This window comes from Ictalurus furcatus, chromosome 17 (assembly GCF_023375685.1).
Source record: "Ictalurus furcatus strain D&B chromosome 17, Billie_1.0, whole genome shotgun sequence".
Lineage (NCBI taxonomy): Eukaryota > Metazoa > Chordata > Actinopteri > Siluriformes > Ictaluridae > Ictalurus > Ictalurus furcatus.
The window spans coordinates 16,390,776-16,412,350 of NC_071271.1; the positions used below are offsets into that span (position 1 = coordinate 16,390,776).

The 21,575-nt window shown below is 38.4% G+C and overlaps 1 protein-coding gene across 2 annotated transcripts; it reads right to left on the reverse strand.

Annotated features, from left to right (window-relative positions):
• Positions 1–2,672: 2,672 nt before the first annotated feature.
• slc7a1b (solute carrier family 7 member 1b) lies at positions 2,673–20,531 on the reverse strand. Of its 2 annotated transcripts, XM_053646738.1 has the most exons (13): positions 19,874–20,531; positions 17,816–17,887; positions 12,682–13,118; positions 10,888–11,046; positions 8,302–8,467; positions 8,078–8,211; positions 7,595–7,817; positions 6,670–6,809; positions 5,640–5,742; positions 5,288–5,496; positions 4,830–4,981; positions 4,533–4,641; positions 2,673–4,161 (listed from the first exon to the last, which is right to left on the reverse strand). In XM_053646738.1, exons 3-13 carry the CDS (start codon positions 13,049–13,051, stop codon positions 3,980–3,982), a joined length of 1,947 nt encoding a protein of 648 aa, XP_053502713.1. In that variant the 5' UTR covers positions 13,052–13,118; positions 17,816–17,887; positions 19,874–20,531; the 3' UTR covers positions 2,673–3,979. The 2 variants fall into 2 exon arrangements, with proteins under 2 accessions (XP_053502713.1, XP_053502714.1); XM_053646739.1 differs by lacking the exon at positions 17,816–17,887.
• Positions 20,532–21,575: the final 1,044 nt, after the last annotated feature.

Sequence of the window (21,575 nt, forward strand, 5' to 3'; positions counted from 1 at the left end):
ATTAGAGATCACAGCTCTATCCTTCTGCATGGAATGGTGTTTAACCCGCTAAATCCCAACGCATGCACATGATTCTGCACATAAACACATCCACATAAGGGGGTGTGTGTGCGTGTGCGTGCGTGCGTGTGTGTGTGTGTGTGTGTGTGTGTGAATGCAGCAGTAGCAGTGTGTTTATGGTTTTCTTGGGTTGCAGTAACAGTAAAATGAGGCAGGAACAGGTCACAGGTAGCATTACACAGTAAACAGACTGCACAGCATCATGAGGTGAACAAAATGTTCTTACCTTGCAAGATGTTCTAGCGTCAGTGGGAAAATGTTGCACGATCAGTCCACATGTCGGTATGGAGAGATGGAGAGATCATTCACACAGCATCCTCAGCAGAGAGAGAGAGAGAGAAAGAGAGGGGGGAGAGGAGAGATGGCACAAAAATGGAAGGATGATGCGGAAAGGATGGATGCTTGTTAGAGGCTCGGATGTCCAGGCTTGAGTAAAATGCGGTAACAGCGCCTCCCCATGGCTGCTGTGGAAATCGGGCAGGGAACATCCTTTTGTAATCATTTTCTTTTCTTTTCTTTTTTTTTTTTTTACATAGACATACTCACGGCAGTATAACTATATCGTATAAATATATCTCATAAATTGATCCACAAACTGCAATAACTGTTACCAGGCCAAAAGTTTGTGGACAGCTGACCATCACACTATATGTGTTTCTTTCCCCAACCTGTTGCCTGAAGGTTCTAAACACACAATTGTCTAGGATGTCTTTGGATGCTGTAGCATGAAGACTTCCCTTCACTGGAACTGACGGGCCCAAACAGCAAGACAATACCCAAAATGAGGTCCATAAACACATAGTTGGGCAAGGTTGGAGTTGAAGAACTCCAGTGGCCTGCACAGAGCCCAGATGTCAACCCTACTGAACACCTTTGGGATGAAGTGGAATACCAACTGAGCACCTGTCCTCCTCACCCTACATCAGTGCCTGCACTTACTAATGCTCTTGTGGTTGAATGGAAACAAATCCCCAAAGCCACAAACCAAAATCTAGTGGAAAGTCTTCCCAGAAGAGTGGAGTCTCTTATAGCAGCAAAGGGGGTGTGTATTAATGACCCTGATTTTGGAATGGGAACATATGGGCATAATGGTCAGGCACTTTTGGCCATATAGTATAATATTGTATTGTCAACAAGGAAGAAATCTAGCCAAGAAAAAAAATACACTTGCTCATTTAGTAGCAAACTCACTTTCAGCTTAAACATATGGTTACTGAGGCAGAAATTAGTAACAAAACCCACCAGGATTCATCAGAACATTGATTTCAAATGAACATAATATAGCATCTGTAGAACCATAACCGCACAAACAAACCCACCACACAAGCTAACACTAAGAAATAAAACTTAATCTAACAAATGGTAGACATTAAAATAACACAGTCGTGAAGGCCTCATGGGTGTGCAGTGTATAGTTCGTTAACAGAAGTGCAGTGATGCTTCACACCCTCAGTTTCAGTAACTGCTTTATACTGGTCAGGGTTGTGCTGGATCCAGATCCTATTCCAGGAACAGTAGGCATGAGGAGAGAATTCAGCCCGGATGGGACAGTCCATCACAAGGTACCATGCACACATACACACACTCATTCACACAGAGGGGGCAATTATTCTCAGCCAATCCACCTATGGGCATGTTTGTAGGAGGTGAGAGGAAACCAGGGAACCCAGCAGAAAACCATACAAACAGAGGGAGAACATTCACAGAAACTCTACACAGACAGAAACCTGAGCTCAGGATGGAATCCAGGACCCTGATGCTGTGAGGCAGCAACGCTACCTGCTGGACAACCGTGTCTCCCAGCGGCAATACGGTGTTTATTTATTTATGTAGGGGTATTTAATGTATGATGTAGAGAAGGTGAAATGAGGCCACAGGTTCTGGTGCAGAGCTTATATTCTCTCCATGTGCTGCGAGTGGCCACTTTTGGAACCTTTTCTTCTTTTTCCATAATCTTAAAATACCATTTAGTACAGAATTTTGCAGTCAGTGACCTAAATCCATGACTCAGAGTCATCACAAGACTGGATATGTTCCTTGGAGCTTCATTTCCCAGCCTGTAACACAGCCATTTGTTCCTGTCTACATTATTCAAACAGAAGGTATCCTGTGTTACGAGTAACAGCACTGTAATGGTGACTTGATAAGAGTCTTGTCACAGGCACAAACACAGTTTGTGATGGACTGTTTCATTTACTGCCATGATAGCAGTAAATATCATGCTGGCTGTTGAAAAGAATCAAAAGGTTCAAAGGTTTGTCCACATAGGACATTTTCTTCGAATATACTGACCTCTATTGGTTACACGCTGCAGCACACAGAGTCCACTAGAAACTTGCATGATGCAAATTCTGTCAGTCACAGGAACCAAGGCATGCAGCATATTATTAACTGCATTGCATCAGCCAATTCAAAATATCCTGCAATTCTTTACAGTTAAAACAAACCTGCAATGCTGGGCTAGCGAAAGTTAGGCTATCCAGAAACTAGAGAAAAAGGCTTAATAAGTAGTTGAATGGAATTAGATCAAATAATTAGTGGATAAGATGAACACTGTAGAGGCACATCAAGTATTTAAAAAAAAAAAACAAGAAAAAAACCCATTCACAATAGACTTTTAAAAAGAAGAAAATAATTTATTAAAAGAGAATACAATATATGCATTTTATGTACAGCTGTCTTTAACAATTATTATTATTATTATAATAACAAATGGTAATTTTATACATTTTGCAAATATAATTATGTTATCTAAAACGTTGTTTTGCCCACATTCAAAAGGTCCATGATGTCAAATAGATCCACAGAACACGTTTAATTAGAAACACTTTGATCCAGTGTTCTACACAGAACTGTTAAAGGGGACAAAGTAAAAATCTTACAAGCGTCTAGATTAAAACTTTTTTGTCCTGAAAGTGTAGGGATTTTCTTTCAGTTTTCGGGGAAAAAACTAAAACAATACAAAAACACGCACACATACACAAAAAAAAAAAACAAGCACAAAGATGACAAACACAAAGTTTCATGTAATAATGAGACATTTAGGAGACAGCTTGATGTACATGTTTTCCTAAAAAGATCACCAGAATACACAGTAGAACAAGTAAGTGGCTCAAATGGAAAATGTAAGATGCATCATAAATAATATATAAATCCCTAAACCAAAGTTCACCTCATAATACAAACAATTTAAAATGCACACACAAACATTATTAGACCTTTACAAGAAAAAAAAAACCCTAATGCAGGCACTGCAATTCTTAATCATCATTAATCTTCTATATTACAGAACATTACCACCCTATAACCTGAAGTTTTGACCAAAATGCTTACTATCCAATTTCCATTTTATTTACTGCCTCTCTCTTTTAATGCTAGTCATTTATAAAACCATCTCGATTCTCCCTCAGGAAAAGCATAGTGAGGCAACATTCACATATAAGGATGTGCAAGTCATACTTAAATCTGATGGAAAAAATAAATAAATATTGATGGTGTAATAACTAGAGTGGCTTTTCTGTATCATCGATACACCCAGGACAGAGCAATATATACAATACACAGCCTCTGCTCATAAACAACTCGTTCATCAATATACATGATTCAAAACATGTCTTACGCAAGGTAAACAATTTGGCAACATAATTTAAAACAAAGTTTTTTGGCATAAAAAATAGCACCTGGCATTTCCGTACTCATGAGTACTGACAAACAACTCTAGACTATATGACACACCCGAGGCTAGAAATGATAAGTCAGCAGCACTGGTAACAGTAAAACTCATGACCATCACCAACAGGGCATTGATTCCACGAACGCTCTAAATCTGTGATCGCAAAATGAAAAGTCTGTATTAGGCTGCACACAGCCACACTCTGCTTTTCATTTCTCTACAATACCATAAGGCATTAGAGCATCCTTAGGAGTCACTGCTCTCCTCTTCCTCTTCATTAACAGGCTGGGTGAGGAAGGCCTCTTTCTCTTGGGTCAGAGGTCCATTTATTTTACATACAGGTTTTGTAACAAAGGGGTTGTCGTCTTCTGTGCCATTACTGGCTCCTGTGCTGTTCCTGATCCCGTAGCCAAAGTAGATGACGAAGCCTGGGTTAAAAACAGAAGAGACAAATCATCAGACTGAGGTTTCTCCAACATGTAACTTTATAACCTAGATTTTTAACAGACAATTCTAGCTAAAAGCAGTTACAATTTCCGGCGGCACAGTTCTATTACAAAAGTTTCATATTAGCGGGTTCAAGAAGCTGTTTAGGGGTATTTTAAACCTGGCTCTCGGAGTGCCTCAAACTTTATTTCCATCTATAATCGGTGTTGCATGAAATTAAACTCTGTGGTTGGAACTAAATCATGTGCCTGGGTAACATTAGTGCTACATTACAGCATTATAACGTTACTTATTACACACGTAACGATGACTTTCTTTTTTGTTGTTGTTTTACTAAAAGGGTAAGACTTACCGATTGCCATCCAGATGGCAAAACGCAGCCAGGTTCCTCTGTCCAGCTGCATCATCAGGTAGACATTAATAAACATACTCAGCACAGGCAGGAAAGGGAGCAGAGGAACCTGAAAGAGGAAACACACACCTCTTTCTTACACCTACTATATTAATCATCTTCTTACATGTTACCATTCTTAGAAAGCAACATCTTAAATAGATCTGCTGCCATTATTATTATCTTGCATGCTCACATGTTCACATATGTTCCAGTTAATTTCGACATATTTATGCACTATGTTTCATCATGTCTCACCTTAAAAGATAGCTTGGTTTTGCTCTCAGGCTGCCGCCAGATTAACAGAGTGACGAGGAGACATACTACAGCTAGGACTCCCAACATAGCCAGAGACCAGACCTGAAACGCACCCTGTACTGCTACAATACAGAAAACACACACCAGCAGACCTGCAGAGAGTGATGAGAGACAATAAAACATTAGAAACGCGTGTCCATGTACTGTTCGTGCGCTCTGAAGGTACATGCCTTCCAGTTAAGGAGACTCTGATACAATGCACTATAGTCAATACAAAAATAATTTATTGTTATCAATTATCTAAACTCACCAAATATTGCCATTAATCATATTTAATTAACTGTAATCATGATCACAATTTAAAAAGAATTGTGCTGCCATACTTTTCACAAATTATATACATGCAGGTTTACATTTGAACATTCTGAATTTGTCCGTGTTTCGTGAGTTTGTCTGACCTATTACACTGGTGCAGATGTTGACGGTAAAGCCAGACAGCCGTGAGGGCTCGGTGTTTTTAGGGGAAAGCAGGTTGCTGAGCGAGCAGTCGTCTTGAGCTTTAGTCAGGTAATTTGAACTGCTCTCACTTATAGAGTCAGGCTCGGCATCATCCTGAGACCTGGCAATCTGATACTGCACATTCACACTGGGCTGCTCCGGCTGGTACCTGAACACAAGCCAGGAAGAGATGTGGGGGGAAAAAAATGTTTGGTGCATAGTTCTGACTTTAAAAAATTTGCAAACTCAAATTCACTGTTACACTAGTCTGTGGTCTATCACAGGCAAAAACTATTCAAGCTGATGAAATACCTCAAAACCAAGACACAGGCAGCCACTAGGGTATACGCCAGCAGTGTCCCAATGGACATGAGATCCACCAAATCCTTTAGGTCAAACAGGAAAGCCATTACAGCTGCAAAGGGGAGACAAAATGCTTAAGATTTGATTGTTTTTATTAAAAGGTCATGTGGCAATAGCAGCAATAAACTGATTAAAACAATTATATCAGTAATATTAACATTATGATCTATATTATGAACTAGCAAAGCTCAAAGTCAGGTCAGTAATGTTATTCTTTAGCACTGTGTTGGCACGGTTTGGGTCCACTTGTCCGCTCAAAGTGAAAGGGCACTACCACTCAATACAAAGTTATGTTTTCCTTTGATGAAATATTTCTATGCAGTCGGGAGTGGCCTTTTCCAGGATGACAATGCTCCCATTCACATGACATGAGGGCTCACTGAATGGTTTAACGAGTATGGAAATTATGCAATAAAAATACTAGTAAAGCTTTATCAAGGTAAACCCTGCATAAAATCGAACACTCAGGTTGGTCCTCTTCTCCTTCGAGCTTACCGGACAAGAGCCCTGCCACCATGGTGGAGACAATGGGCGTCTTCCGTTCACTGAGGCGAGACAGGAAGGAGAAGAGCAGGCCGTTGTGCACCATGGAAAAGATTATGCGTGGCAGGGGAAACATGGAGCCCAGCAAACTGAGGCACAGAATGGATGGAATGAGTAAATAAGGGAGAGAATGGGGAGGACTGGAAATACAAACTGAAGCCTGTGCCAAAATGAGTGGTCTCCTTCTAGCGCTTGGATCTGTGGCCAATATTAACTAATTTGACTTCATTCACAAAGGCAATGCTGCCATTTGCAGAACTGGTAAAATTGTAGTATTTAGCCCAGAGGAAAAGATCTAAAGTTACTATTGGAAAGGTCTGATTCTTGTGCAACTGTTTAGTGGGAAAGTGTGGAAGAAAGTGCATGCTGGAAGACAATTCCAGAAAGACCCTTGAAGTAAACCAGTCTATTAGTGGTTATAATTTAGTCTTCTCACCTGCCACAACACCCGAGGTTAGAGTGGCTATTATAGGGGTTTTGGATTTGTCGTTGATCTTTGCCAAGAACTTAAAGAGCAGCCCGTCCTCAGCCATGGCCCATATAACTCTGGGCATTGGAAACATGGAGCCTAGTAGACTAGTGGAAGGAGAGAGAGAGAGAGAGAGAGAGAGAGAGAGAGAGAGAGAGAGAGACATGCAAGTAAGTAAATGCATACAATGAATACACAATGAAAATATTATTAATACTGAAGAAAGTACTGTGGAGAACATATTAGCGTAATGTAAATAATAACATGCTCACTGTTTCCTACTAACAATTCATTGTTATTCACATTATCAGGTTTGTGTGGGGGTTCGTTAAACACAGGTGAAAGACGTTAGCTTATGATAAAGATGTGCATTGGGACTGGAATCCTGTGAGACAAAACTAAAAAAAAAAAAAGTGATTTTTTTTTTTTAAATATTGTGAGCCAGTACAAAGAAAAAAAAAAAACTAATTTACAGGAGCAGGCCAGAGGTACTGGGAAATAATTAAGCAGTCCTGTACACACCTCTGGCTTGTGGAGAACTAATTATTTAGTTAATCATTTAACCATGACCTGTTTTGACATCTTTTTACTTCTTATAATTTTGTACATAGCAATGGGGAAAGAAAGAGACCAATCAAAAAGCAAATCTTAACTTAAAATCAACATGAGGTAAGGCTTCATGGAAACACCATCTAACAGATGCCATTTAAATATAGTACTATTTCAAATAATCATTAAGAAAACATTAATTTCCGTGAAAATCTTTAGAGCACAAGCCATATAAAATGTACATTTCCTCATCAGTGACCCATAAGTGTTCACTACCGAGAAGCTTCTTGCCTATACAACTATATTCATTAAACATTAAAGCTCAAGTGTAGGGTGTGTTTACCTGGTGGAGAGGGCACACAGTGATCCGACTGCCACTGCGTACGTAGCTCCGTCCCAGCCCACGTATTTAAAGGCCACGGGCAGCGGGCTGTTTTTATCCAACATGTAATAGGGCATCATCACGGTAAGAGCTGCAGACACACCGAAATAGGCCACGAAGCAGATGAGCAGCGAGGCCACAATGCCGATAGGAATGGCCCTCTGTGGGTTCTTCACCTCCTCTCCTACAGAACGAGAGCAGCAGGTTCCATAAACACACACAGCAAACCTAGTTCTGAAGCCTTTTATAGCTCTGTACTCTGAGGTTTGGCAAGACTAAAGCACATTTGAATAACAATTCGGTCATACTTCTTTACAGCTCTAATGTTTATATTACAGCATAAGACAGACTGGAAAGAGGATCAAAGCCAGGCTGCTGATATGCGTATAGAACAAGTGTAATACAATTGACTATGTTTCCCATATGTGATATTCTGTCTCTCACCTGTGGTAGCTATGCAGTCAAACCCAACAAAAGCGTAAAAGCAGGTAGCAGCGCCTGAGAGAACTCCGCTGATGCCAAATGGCATAAACCCTCCCTTGCCCAGACTGTCAGGTGAAGGCAATAGCTCTGTTTCACTAAAAAGATTTACAAAAAAAAACAAAACAAAGTATATTAACCTAGATGATTAACAAAATTATTTTATACACGACTAGGTTGAAACTCACTTTCCACTCAAGCTTCTGTTAAGGATCTCTTCTGGATTCAAGTTCCAATTTTTGAGGGATCCTTTGATCAGACCCGCGATCACGACAAACAGCAACACCAGCACGTTGACACACGTGAACACTTTATTCACCATAGCAGACTCCTTCACTCCAAACGCCAGCAACCCTGAAAACAATACAGCACTTCATGGAGGTCTGCAAGGCATAAAAAAAAGGTAGGATCTACTTGCACCAAGGGAAGAGATAAGATACTATTTACACTACGTGCAAGAGCATATTAGCATTAGTGATACAGTATGTGTATGGTGTCACGTAATGGAGAATGAAGTCGGATGCAAATGCAGATAAGAGTTTTATTAAAAGGAGATATAGGCAGACAAATCCAAATCATGAAACAATAGCATGGTCAAAATAGGCAAATGGTCAGGCGATCAGCAAACAGGATAAACTAGACAAAGACAAGACTCAAAAAACGAGGACAAGAACCAGATCAAGACCATGAAACATAAAGTTATGAATAAAAGCTTGATACACGACAGAAACTATGGTAAATGAGCGTAATACTTCACAAAGTCATTGTTTGAAAACAGTCTCTTTATACTGAGGAGTGAGTGTTTGAGATTGGATGCAGGTGTGCATGATTAGAATGAATGTGAGTGTTCTGGGAGTTGCAGTCCATGGCAGCCATGTTTGTAGGCCACAGTGCAGGATGGGAAATGTAGTCACTGGTTTGCTGTGATATGACATATGGGACAAAGATGAAATGTGTCTGTTTTTTTTTTCCCCTTAAAGGATATTTGTTTTACAGAAATGTATACACAAAAATATATGATTACGCTCTTATTTCTCTGTTGTCTTATTGCTCTGTTTCAGTAGTCGGTACCAATACCAGTAAAATTCCACAGTACTCTGTACCAATTTCGGTACCAAAGCAAAACACAAAAACATGCTAATTGAACAACACACTATTTTATTAACAAAGTTAAATATCAATATAAAACGTATTTTTAAAAGTGCCATTCTGTATACTTCAAGTATTTCATTATTAAAGATACTAGAGTTATCCAGACTAGAGTAGAAATGTGTTTCTGACTGACTGATATTAAAGACATAAACAGTGCTAGCCACAGATATTATTTTCTAACAGATAAATTTCAGATATATCGGTCATCAAAAAGCCTCTGGTGTGTAAAATTAGCAAACTCCATCATGTCCTCCCATTTATTTTACCCCATAAAAGTTAAAGCATTAAATGATTAATAAAGACTCCTGACTGTATTAGCATTAAACGAGTGTATGCTAACCATTAAGTAGGCAAAAACCATAATGTTTTCTTGCAACAATACACTCCAATTAACTATGCTACAACATTCATAATGCAACCTCTACCATCATTTTAAATTTGAACTGCTTGAATAAATACTTTATTTAAGCAGCCGCTCTTCATGAAAGCACGGTTAATCTACCTGCACATAAATTTTAGAGACGCGGCTTTTACACACTTAGCGGTAACGGCACCGAATGTGGAAAACGAGCATCCAAGAGAAATACATGTATCTAGTCTCCTATACAGTAGGTAAGAACCCGGTTTCGGACGCAGCCATGGTGACCGGTGGAGCTGCTGCTGCTTTGGCTCCAAAGTCTTCTTGTTGCACGGTGCACCCATGAAAAGTTCCCGACTGACCACCTGTCAGGCAGCGCGTCAGGTACTACCGGTACTTATGAAAATTTGGTAAAGTCAACTTTTTTCTTTTTTGTACAAACTTGGTACCGAAGTACCGGTACTTTTGACAACCCTAATTCTAATTATGTTATCTATGAACAGGTACGTATGTAACATGTTAATGTTCAGTTAAATATTTATATTTTACATGCGCATACAGCCCTGGTTCCCCAGAGGGAAGATGATAAATATCAATTTAGTATTCAATATTAAAATAAAAACATGGCTTTTAAGCATTTTCTATGACTTTAAGGGATAGTTCACCCAAAAATGAAAATTCTGTTGTCATTAATTACTCACCCTCATGTCGTTCCAAACCCAAAATACTTTCGTTCATCTTTGGAACACAAATGAAGGCATTTTTAACGAAACCTGTGAGATTTCCGTCCCTCCATTTACAGTCCACATATCCAAAACGTCCGCTCTCGCATTCTCACGATACAACCGGACCCGGAAGCGCTGCACTGTTTAGAGCAGAGGAAGAGGGACGCTGTACACAAACTGAGTCACGTAACACTATCTTTGTAACAAAGATGCCTGCAGATTTCGACATAGAGGAGGACTTGCATGTTTGCACTTCATCACAACACGCATGCGTTGCGGTTCTCCTGTGAACGCGCTTTGGAGATCTATGCACAAGTGAAGATATTTGTGAAGAAAGACTTCATTTTAGTTTTTTTTTGCACACACAAAGCATTTGTATCGCTTCGTGTGTGTTCCAAAGATGAACGAAAGTCTTATGGGTTTGGAACGACTTGAGGGTGAGTAACTGATGACAACAGAATTTTCATTTTTGGGTGAACTATCCCTTTTGCAGCAATTTAGCGTTCAGCTGATTGGAAGCCTTTGTAGAAGGGCCTTACCAGTTAGAATGAGGATGATGAGCACAGCGAATATGTCTGGGTACTCGGCTAAAACCCCAGGTGCGTTTATTCTCATGTGCTGCCTGCAGAAGAATTCGATTTGTTTCCCTATGAGCTCATCGAATGTGGCACTCCAGGCTCGAGCTACACTGGATGTCCCTAAGAGAGAGATTTGAAGACAAAAAACAAGTCATGTTGACTTCCAGGAAGCCACAGAGCCAAAAATGACAAATTTCAAGTATCACAGTATAGACAGAGATGGAACAGATAATTATGCAGAAATATCCCAGCAACTCCAGCATGGTACTTATTTGCTGGCAGAATGATGAAGCAGCCTACTCAGTAAACAAAATACATATTTGAGAGACCTGTGAGGCGTGACACTTCCTGAGGCCTGAACAGTTAGTGTCTGATATATTGTAATGGTTTATAATCCCACTATCCAGTGTCACTCAGAAGGAAAGAGGACAGGTTCCCTATTGACTCTAGTTCTATCAAGGTCACTTCCTCTTGTCGTTTCTGGGAGTTTATCCTTTCCACTCTCTCCTCCAGCTCCCTCATTAGGAATCTAAACCTATATCCGGATTTCTGAGAAGCTGCTTTGTGACAACGCCTACTTTTAAAAGTGCTATATGAATATACAAAAAAGTTGGGACGCTGTGTAAAATGTAAAATAAAAACAGAATGCAATGATTTGCAATTCTCATAAACCCAAGTTATTCACAATAGAACATAGAAAACATTTCAAATGTTTAAAGTGAGTAAATATTATACCATTTTAAGAAAAAAATTACTTGGAAAAGTAAGTATGTGTTATATATATATATATATATATATATATATATATATATATATATATATATATTTACTTTTACTATTTTTTAGTATTCCTATATTGCTTTTTTTTCACATTTTACTTGTTTGTTTTAACTCTGATGTAATCAAGATAAAAAATAATATTGTTTACAATTGTACTTTGGTTAATAGTTTTCTTGAAATTTAATGGAACTGTTCTTTTAGTTCTTCCAGTGGAATGGCATTATTATTATACAGTCAATATTATACAAGGTTACACAGCTTCTATTACAGTTGAGGTCACAAGTTTACATACGCCTTGCAGGATCTGCAAAATGGTACTATGTTTTTAAAAATTGCATTTTGTTTTTTATTTAGTTCTGCCCTGAATAAGCTACTTCACATAATAGATGTTTACATATAGTCCACGAGAGACAATGATAACTGAATTTACACAAATTAACCAGTTCAAAAGTTTACATACACTTGATTCTTAATACTGTGTGTCATTACCTGGATGATCAACAAATATGTTTATGTTTTGTGATAGTTGTTTATGAGTCCCTTGTTTGTCCTGAGCATTGCTTTTCCAGCATCTTCTGCATATCTGACCTTTCCAACAGTGACTATATGATGATGTTGAGATCCATCTTTTCACACTTACATTTCATACTGCTTATATTATACAGTACATATTTTTCCACCTATAATAACTAACTTACATTTTTGCTTTCTGCCTCACTCTTGATTCTCAGTCTCACCATTTTTGCATGTTTTGTGCCAGTGTTACTTCTAGTTCTCGTTTCTAACGGTTACTTTCTATTTCCACTAATCATGCTTTTGTTATTTTTTTAACCTCAGCCTGACAGTGTATGTGACCCTGAGAGATAGCTTTGTCCATGCTACCCTTGGTTTTTAGAACATCAGCATAACCATGTTTCACAAACAAGCCCTATTAAAGAGACTTGCTTTCCTCTTACAGGATCACAATTAGCTCACCTATGACATATGACAGGATGAGGTTCCAACCGGTAATGAAGGCCCACAACTCTCCCACTGTCACGTAGCTGTACAGATACGCAGAGCCTGTCCTGGGCACCCGGGCTCCAAACTCGGCATAACACAGACCCGCCATGACTGAGGCCAGAGCAGCGATCAGGAATGAGAGCACAATGGCAGGACCGGCATTTTCCCGTGCTACGGCACCTGCCAGTACATACACGCCAGCACCGAGTGTACTGCCCACGCCCAACGCCACCAAGTCAAACGTGTTGAGACATCGTGACAGGCGTGACTCCTCAGTGCTGCAATCAACCGCTTTCACACGCAGCAGTTTTTTCCCAAAGCCTTGGAGCATAGTCAGAACCATGACGAAGCTTTACACAAAAACACACAACCATTCACACCACACAGTTCTCCAATGCAGGGTCTATAACCTGAAAAACAAAAACAAACAAAGCAGACAAACATTGAGATAAAATGACACTACTGAAGAAACTTTATCTAAACGTGATAACCTGTGCACTTAAGAATCACCAAGTTGTTAGGACGTTAGAATTGTTAGTTTGGGTCATTCTTAAATATCTAACATTTGTAATGCCATTCAATTTAATAAATGTCAAGAGAGGACTGTTTTGTGTCCTTATCTTGAGGCCAAAAGAAAAAAATCCAATTTCCAAGATAACAGGTCAGAAAAACAACATTTTGCATGTCACTGGGCCAAACCATTCCCTGAAAGTCTGCTGATAGATATGAAGATTCAGCTGAGCATTTACACATCAATGAAAACATCCATGATCAGCCATAATATCTCTCTACTTTTAATGTATTGACAAGTTTGATAAGGAAGATCCAAGGATGCTATCCAGTTGACAGCATGGTTAGCTATCTAATAATAATAATAATAAGAGGCCAAAGGATTAACATTAGTGGATGGGCTGTAATTTGTAGCACATAAATGCTGATCTTAGATCTCAGAGCTTATTTAACAAGTCCTAGTCCATGAGTCTACATATACAGGTTTCCAACCTGATCAAGCAAATTCAATTGAAACTCTTTGAAAACATGCCAAATTCTTAAATTACATGGTGGCTCTTTCACGCATCATGCTCATGTAGTGTGTTGAAACAGGATCATGCTTGCTTTGACAAGTGGCTGACATTTACACCAAACATTTGAACAAAGCACTAATGCTTAGAAATGCTAGCTCTTTCAATACTTTTGACAATTCAAAAAGGAAATGAAGGGTAGGTCACTTCATTTCTTGAAAGAATACTTGGAACAAATACTGGACCTCTAATAATTAACAATAAAACTAAACAAACAAACAAAAAAAGCACTGCCTTTAAAAAGGAACAGAAACTTTGACTTACCAACACCCACTGAGAAACCCAGAATACACTAAAGAAACTGTCGTTTTGTTGTCAACTGCAACAGCTTCCCCACATAAACAGTGACAATCGCAAATGAGTAAATCACCAAGCTAATAAATGTATACAGCCCATTATATGCAAGGAGAGGTGTTTCGACTTTGTGCTGCTCAGTGATCCAAACACAACTCAGATGCCTTTATGAGCACCAACCCAATCAGGTCCAGAAATAGAACAAAGTGGGGTCACATGGCCAGGTGACTCCAGCAGCTGACTGTGCCAATGCCCCCTTGTCCATTTTTTTAATACACTCTCAGCAATGTCTGTGACTGCCTCTTGACATCACATGCCACTATTACAAGAGATTAAAGGACTACATCAAATGCCACCACGACTTTATATGTTGTAGAGAGATCATGTATACGGTTTAGAATGAACTTGTGGCTAATCTGAATTTATATATATATATTTAAAATAGATTTCATTACTTCATCAACTATTTCTGAAAATTAATACCAGACACCTTCACTTAAATGGAGTTGTTGAATTAAAACTGAAAATGATTTTCTGCTCACTGACAACTGCTTCTGTTTCCTCATTCACAATCAAATTTCTTTCATTATTTTTTGAAAAAAATATATATATCTTATGGAAAAAAACAACCCTTACAAGAGTTTATTTATATAAAAAAATTTAATTTTCCATAATTGTTCAATTGTTTCTAATGTATTTTTTAACACAGTATTATTTTTAAATATTGCCTGGCTCTGCTAGTGATAATTTGTTTTTGCAATTTTCAATTCTTAGCCATGTGATCATTTTTGGATATTGAAATGCTGGTATGTCTAGTGTAAACAAAAGACAATGCCCAAAGTAACCAGGTTTACATAAATAAATGTTTAAATGTGTAAAGTGTTGAGAGTGAATGATGAAAATATGCACAGCTTGTTTCCAACCATGTGTCACGATCCATTTACAAATGCAAGACTAATAACATGCTAATCTTCTTATTATAACTGCTATGATGCCTGCATTGGAAGTAAGCAATGGAATATTATGTATATATATATATATATATATATATATATATATATATATATATATAAATTAAATAATTCACCCTTTCTAGCTGAATCAGAAGAATGAGATTAGCACGCAGAAAGGAATGTATTCAGACCTAGGATCGTTTGCTCTTTGGACAAGAGTTCACATGAACCAGTCACACCTTTTACAGTAATGTTTTCTCATTCATTCTATTATGTTATCTAACAAGTATCCAGTTCACATTCAACTGTATTTTCCAACCATATATAAAAAGACTAGCCACATATACAAAGTCTTTTTCAGGAAGGAGGAAACATTCAGGAAGAAGGACGGGTGAGGTCATTACTGTATCACGTGAATGTCCTCTTTAACGGCCATCCATTAGGGGCCTATTCAGACGTCAATGGAAATCACTATGAAAAAAAACAGGTGTTGTTATAGAACAGGTAGTTGCACAAAACACAATACAAAGTTTTTTATTGTCCTTTACGTTTTAAGCATGACAAGAACAGCTTGTGCTATTCCGGCCTTCTGTTAATCACTTTTATGCATGCATCGTGCCTCTGTCAAAAGCAGATAATTTTTTTTTTTTTTTTTTAATGGGCAGGGTTGGGACCCAACCCCAATGTCTACCAATCACAGCACAGAGGCTCGACAGGAACAAGAGACAAGTCAGGAATGCCAGTCACATGGAGAGGACATCAGCTTGATATTTATATTACATGTCTGTGATCACTAGACATGTGGTGAAGTGTAAAATTGCTAAATAACACCTGACAGAAACTTCCAACAGAGCTCTTATCTGATTAACAGGACTGAGAGATTGTATTCTCTCAGAAGAACACACACAATTCTTTTTCAAATCTGTCCAAAATAAGCAGGAACCCTTAATCATTTGTCCTTCTCAGAGAAGGGCAGAGCTGCCAGGAACTTTTAGAAATATTGCAATTAATAGAACCCATAGTCACTAGCCACACCCTGATTATTTATTAAGGATTTATAGCTACTGTATAAAATCAAGTCTTGGAAACTGAAGCAGACGTTTGGTTTATGCAAAGCAAGACGGCAGAATTGACATTGGCATTACTCATCATGGTCATGATTATCATGGGCTAAAATTACCATGCTGCTAGGATTCAAAACAATCCTGAGAAACAGTCACGGTGTCTAATATTGAATACTGAAGGATACAGGGCAGGTCAGTGAACTGCCTCTCCATCACACGGTTGAAATAACACCGAGAAGACAAACTTAAACTCACTGACCTAATTGACAAATGTCATGACACCCTGGTCACACAACCTGTAAAACAAACACTGATGTACGATAGAGTGGATATGAATGTCACAGGCACTTTCACTCAGGAAGCATTTGTTTTTAAAAGAACGACTGACTAGGTGAAAAGCCTTGTCTGCTAGAATATTTTTGATTTTTCTTCCAACAGTTGCTTCCGATCACAATTTTTATGTTCCACAAACCCAAATTTGCTAAAGTAATGCCAAGCAACATATGCTTGGGCCAGTCCACACATGTATACAAGACAGTGATACACAATCACAATTGGAAAACATGCTCCATGTATGTAAACTTACGTAAATCAGAATAACGGTTTCAGCTGGTGGATTTTAATATTTTGTGATGCTATAAAGATGCATTAATTAGCTGAAATAGATGTTATTATGATACGAGATATATTTTTTCAGTCAACACTGCATGCTTAAATATGTATAATAAAAAATGCAAGACACGTATTATTACTTACAGTCTACTGTTCCTGTATATATGGTATCCTGAACGGTTCACAAAATTGTGCAATACCGCAGACTCGCAATACCCTATTAATCCTGATCATTAACTGAAGCGTTAAATACTCCGATGTGCTTAAAAGACACCTATATGGCTTGCACTTCAAATATTCTCTGAAATACTACTCCAGAGTTCAGGGCTGATATATCAAAAAAGAAATCTTTCACTGGCTGATCAGTGAGTTTTCTTGGGTCTTAACAGTAGGTCTGCCTCAGCTGAGCAAAGTGTTTGGGATGGACTATACTGCTTCAGAAGTCTAGAAATACACATGGAGCTAAACCATTTAGCAAGACATTAGAGTCAAAGTATAACATAATGGGGGGGGGGAGGTCTCCCATTATAGTGAGGGGAAAAAAGTATTTGATCCCTTGCTGATTTTGTACGTTTGCCCACTGACAAAGAAATGATCAGTCTATAATTTTAATGGTAGATTTATTTGAACAGTGAGAGACAGAATAACAACAAGAAAATCCAGAAAAACGCATGTCAAAAATGTTATAAATTGATTTGCATTTTAATGAGGGAAATAAGTATTTGACCCCCTCTCAATCAGAAAGCTTTCTGGCTCCCAGGTGTCTTTTATACAGGTAACGAGCTGAGATTAGGAGCACACTCTTAAAGGGAGTGCTCCTAATCTCAGCTTGTTACCTGTATAAAAGACACCTGTCCACAGAAGCAATCAATCAATCAGATTCCAAACTCTCCACCATGGCCAAGACCAAAGAGCTCTCCAAGGATGTCAGGGACAAGTCATGTATATATACATACATAATTTTTTTTTAAATGCTGCATGCACTCAAACAATCAGCAAGTTCAGCTCCCAAGTCCCACCCCCCAAAGTTCCTGAACTTTGAAAAAGTACCACCTCTCAAGTAGGGACTTTGCAAGGGCTAAATATTTTACCCAGAACTTACTTTAGACCCTGTTCCCTGCGGTAGAAACACACCGAATACCTCCAAAGGTCCCTAGTTCCTGGGGGAAAGTTTCTGCAGTGGAAAAGTGGCATAAGAGAATATTTATTAAAATAATAAATAAATAAATACATACATACATAAAAATGTCTAACTGTGCTCTCTGGGTTGGAAGGATGGCAATGCTCTCTCCCTTGGTGATACTAAACAATCACAAGTGTCTGTGAGGTCATGTATAGAGAAGATGGCAGTTCCTCTAAATGTGTTCAGCTACCCTGTAACATTTCAAGTGCAGCAGAGTGGCAAAGCTGCACGTGTTGACAAAACAGGGTACACATAAAGAAGAAAAAAAATAGTTCAATTTAGAGGTTAGAAGGATGTAGAGTTAGTAGAGGTCTTACTTTAGCCAGGTTTCTCAAACACAATAATTATTGTGGGCAGGACCAACATTAGTACATCTGTTTTTACACAGACTTAATGAGAAGAAAGATTCTATTCACCCAAGCAGAAATGATACATATAAAAGTACAGAAGACAAACAGAAGAAGCATTATTATGCTATTACATCAGCCCAGACGTGAAAACCAACATTAGGTTACAAATCACATGCCCTTGTACCACATTGTACTCTTTAAGGCTCTAAAGAATCTCGGTTAATTCCAACATACTGGTAATAAACTGTCACAAGATAAGAAGGTGAAGATAGGAAATTCAGCTACTGACAGAAACGTGCAAGACTGGTGTCCCAACAGAAGCGATAACTGTTTAGATGTGAAATGGCTTGAGAGCTATGGTTCTGTATGTGAGCGCTTTTCCTCTTTTTGTGCTGAAATGCTTGACTGGTTTACACAAAATGGATAAACTCCAACCATAATTTTTTCCCCAGCTAAGGGATGGTTGGCAAGAGGAAAAGTGGGAGAAAAGATGCACACAAAAATGCATTATCAAAATATATTTTTTTCTAACAAGCCGCTACTGTAGAGCAAGACCTATAGAGAGCAATAGAGAGCATTTAATTGGTTAAACAAGACTAGTATAGAACGTTCTCCAAAAGTAACAAACGGTCAAATTAAAGTTAGAACATCTCCAAAAATATTTTTGTGCATTTTTCTTCTAGATATACAATCGTATTGGTGTCCAAATCACTAATGGACTGCACCCCCCCCCCCCCCCCCAAAAAAACAACACACACAACCAAAAACATAGCAGTAGTTTTTGATTGATACTGACACACCAATTTTGAAGAAAAAAAAAAAAAACCCTAAAAAACAACATTTAAGGGCCACTTAAACCTAGCTGACTTCTATATTTCACATTTTGTTGCCTCTGTTCTTAGCATGAGGCCTACGTGGCCTTTTAATGTAATATATAGTATTCAAATTATTTAGGCTGGTAGACACTTTTGATTTAAGTTTCGCAAATTCACCTCGCTGAGCGCGCGCCATTTCCACACACCTTGTAAGTGAGTTTCTCCATTATCATTAACACACACTCAGCCCACGTGCGCCAAGGAGAAATAACACTACCTTTGGATTTCACAAACGTGGTTATTTTATTTTCGGTGTATTTTCCACTTTGTACGTATTCCTGGATAGTCTACTGTAAATGATTACTCAGCTTGCTATCTATTATCTCGCCTAAGCATGGTCTCCATGGTGCACATGGTCTCCAGTATATAAATGCACACTGAGAAAACAAAACGAGTCTTATATGCGAAAAGTGCACGCTATTATTCCATAAAGACATAGCATTTATTTACTCAACCATATGGTTAAACATCCGTTTAAATGAACCGATGTGTATTAGGGTGTGTAACTACAGCAGATCACATAATGACGCGGCGCGTGTTGCATCAGCTCCTAAAATGGTCACCGACTATACGCGCGAGCTACTTGAACAGATGAATAAAGGCAGCGCTCAAGCTACATGAACAGATGGATAAAGGCAGCGCGCGACTTCCGTCCAGCAAAAAAATAAAAAACCTTTTAAGAACACAAAGACTACAACGACTGGTACTGAATAAAACCCATAAATAATTTAACGGACTGATTTAGCTCTTACCTTGCTAATTCCGTATATTCTGGAGACTCTGTGCTCAAAGTGTTTGTTTTTTTCTTTCCTCGAAAGACTACTCGGAAGAAGAAGAAGAAGTAGATGCTGAAAGCCGCGTGTACTCAGTAGGAGGTCAGTACACGGACCTCAAAACAAACCACTTTCCGCGAAGTCTACAACTCCTTACCAACTGTAGAAGCGTCACCGGGAAGGTCCTAAAGCACGCCCAGAATTCATGTATTCATTGGTGGGGCGAGGCTTTGGCGAGGCTCGTGCTATGTTCGACTGAGGCCGGAAATGGGAAGTGAAAACTCCATATGTCCCATTCAATGGGTGCTTCTCATTTCTTATTTGTGCATCCTCGTTTTCTTTCCGCACTTCCTTTTATTGCGTCTTAGCGCCCCCCCCCCCCCACTTGGGATGTGAGAGAAGGATGCAAGGATGAGATGTGAGGAGAGAGGAGTCGAATGAAATCATAAACTTTCTAGATAGCAAAAAGTTCTGTGCAGCGTTATTTGTTGACCTTTCAAAGATTCTGATTCTGTCGAGCATAATCTATTGTTACAGAAACTTAGGTCTATAGGTTTTAGTGAAGCTGCTCTAAAATGGTTTGAAAACTGTTTTTTTTAAGCACACTCAACGTGTATGTTTAGAAAATTATACTTCACCTTTCCATCAAGTAAAAAAAAAAAAGGAGTTCCTCAAGGATCTGTTTTAGCTCCCCTTTTGTTTTCTATTTTCATCAATGATTCAGGCTTCGGAGTGGATTGCTCTAATATACATCTGTATGCTGAAGACAATCATTTATACTTCAACGTCATCTTTAAATCATGTTCTACTGAACTTACAGAATGCATTCAATGTTAAACAATATTCTTCGTCACAGCTGAAATTGATTTTAAATTCAAAAAAGACAAAATATATGATTTTTAGTCGTACTTATTCTAAGGTAACAGATGTGGTAATTTCAACTTTAGATGGAACAACCACTGAAAGAGTTAGCTTTCATAAATACTTAGGTATATGTTTGGATGAAAAACTAGCTTTTACTGTTACTCATTGATAATCTATTGAAAAAGCTTAAGCTAAAATTGGGGTTCTTTTATTGTTTAAAAAACCGCTTTCCTTATGAGGCTAGAAAGAAAATAGTGGAGAGTACTTTTTTTATTATCTATAATTGATTATGGTGACCTTGTTTATATGCATGCGGCTTCATCGTTATTAAGGAAACTGGATTCTGTCTATCATGCAGCGTTACGCTTTGTTTATGGTGCAGATTCACGTACTCATCACTGTATGAATCACTGGCACTATATGAATCATTGGCACTATATGAATCATTGGCATGAACATCATTGGCACGGACACTATATGAATCATTGCTAGGGCACTGCTAGGTAAATTGCCCTCTTATATTTCTAATCTCTTAACTTTTTATACAAATAGTTATTACTTCATTATTACTTCATATTACTAGATCTCAATCACAGATTCGGTTAAAAGTCCCAAAAGGTATACTCAGAATTTGGCAAACATGCCTTTTCTTTTTAAGCTCCCTGGGCCTTGAACGATCTGCAAAATGTAGTTAAACTAGAGATATTGCCACCTCTGAGTACTTTTAAATGGCTTTTGCAAACGGTGTTAAAGGAGTCTTGTAAGTGCTTTTCTTGATTTTACTCTTATTAATTGTTTTCTATGGGTATTGTTTTCT

Bases quoted from the DNA above. Each gene is read 5' to 3' on its own strand.
- slc7a1b (XM_053646739.1), bottom strand. From the start codon at position 13,051: ATGGTTCTGACTATGCTCCAAGGCTTTGGGAAAAAACTGCTGCGTGTG. The intron at 6,810-7,594 runs GTAAACACACCC...TCCTTCCACTAG, and splicing joins CTGTGTGCCCTCTCCACCAG to TCTACTAGGCTCCATGTTTC. The intron at 4,162-4,532 runs GTAAGTCTTACC...TTTTTAACCCAG, and splicing joins TGCCATCTGGATGGCAATCG to GCTTCGTCATCTACTTTGGC.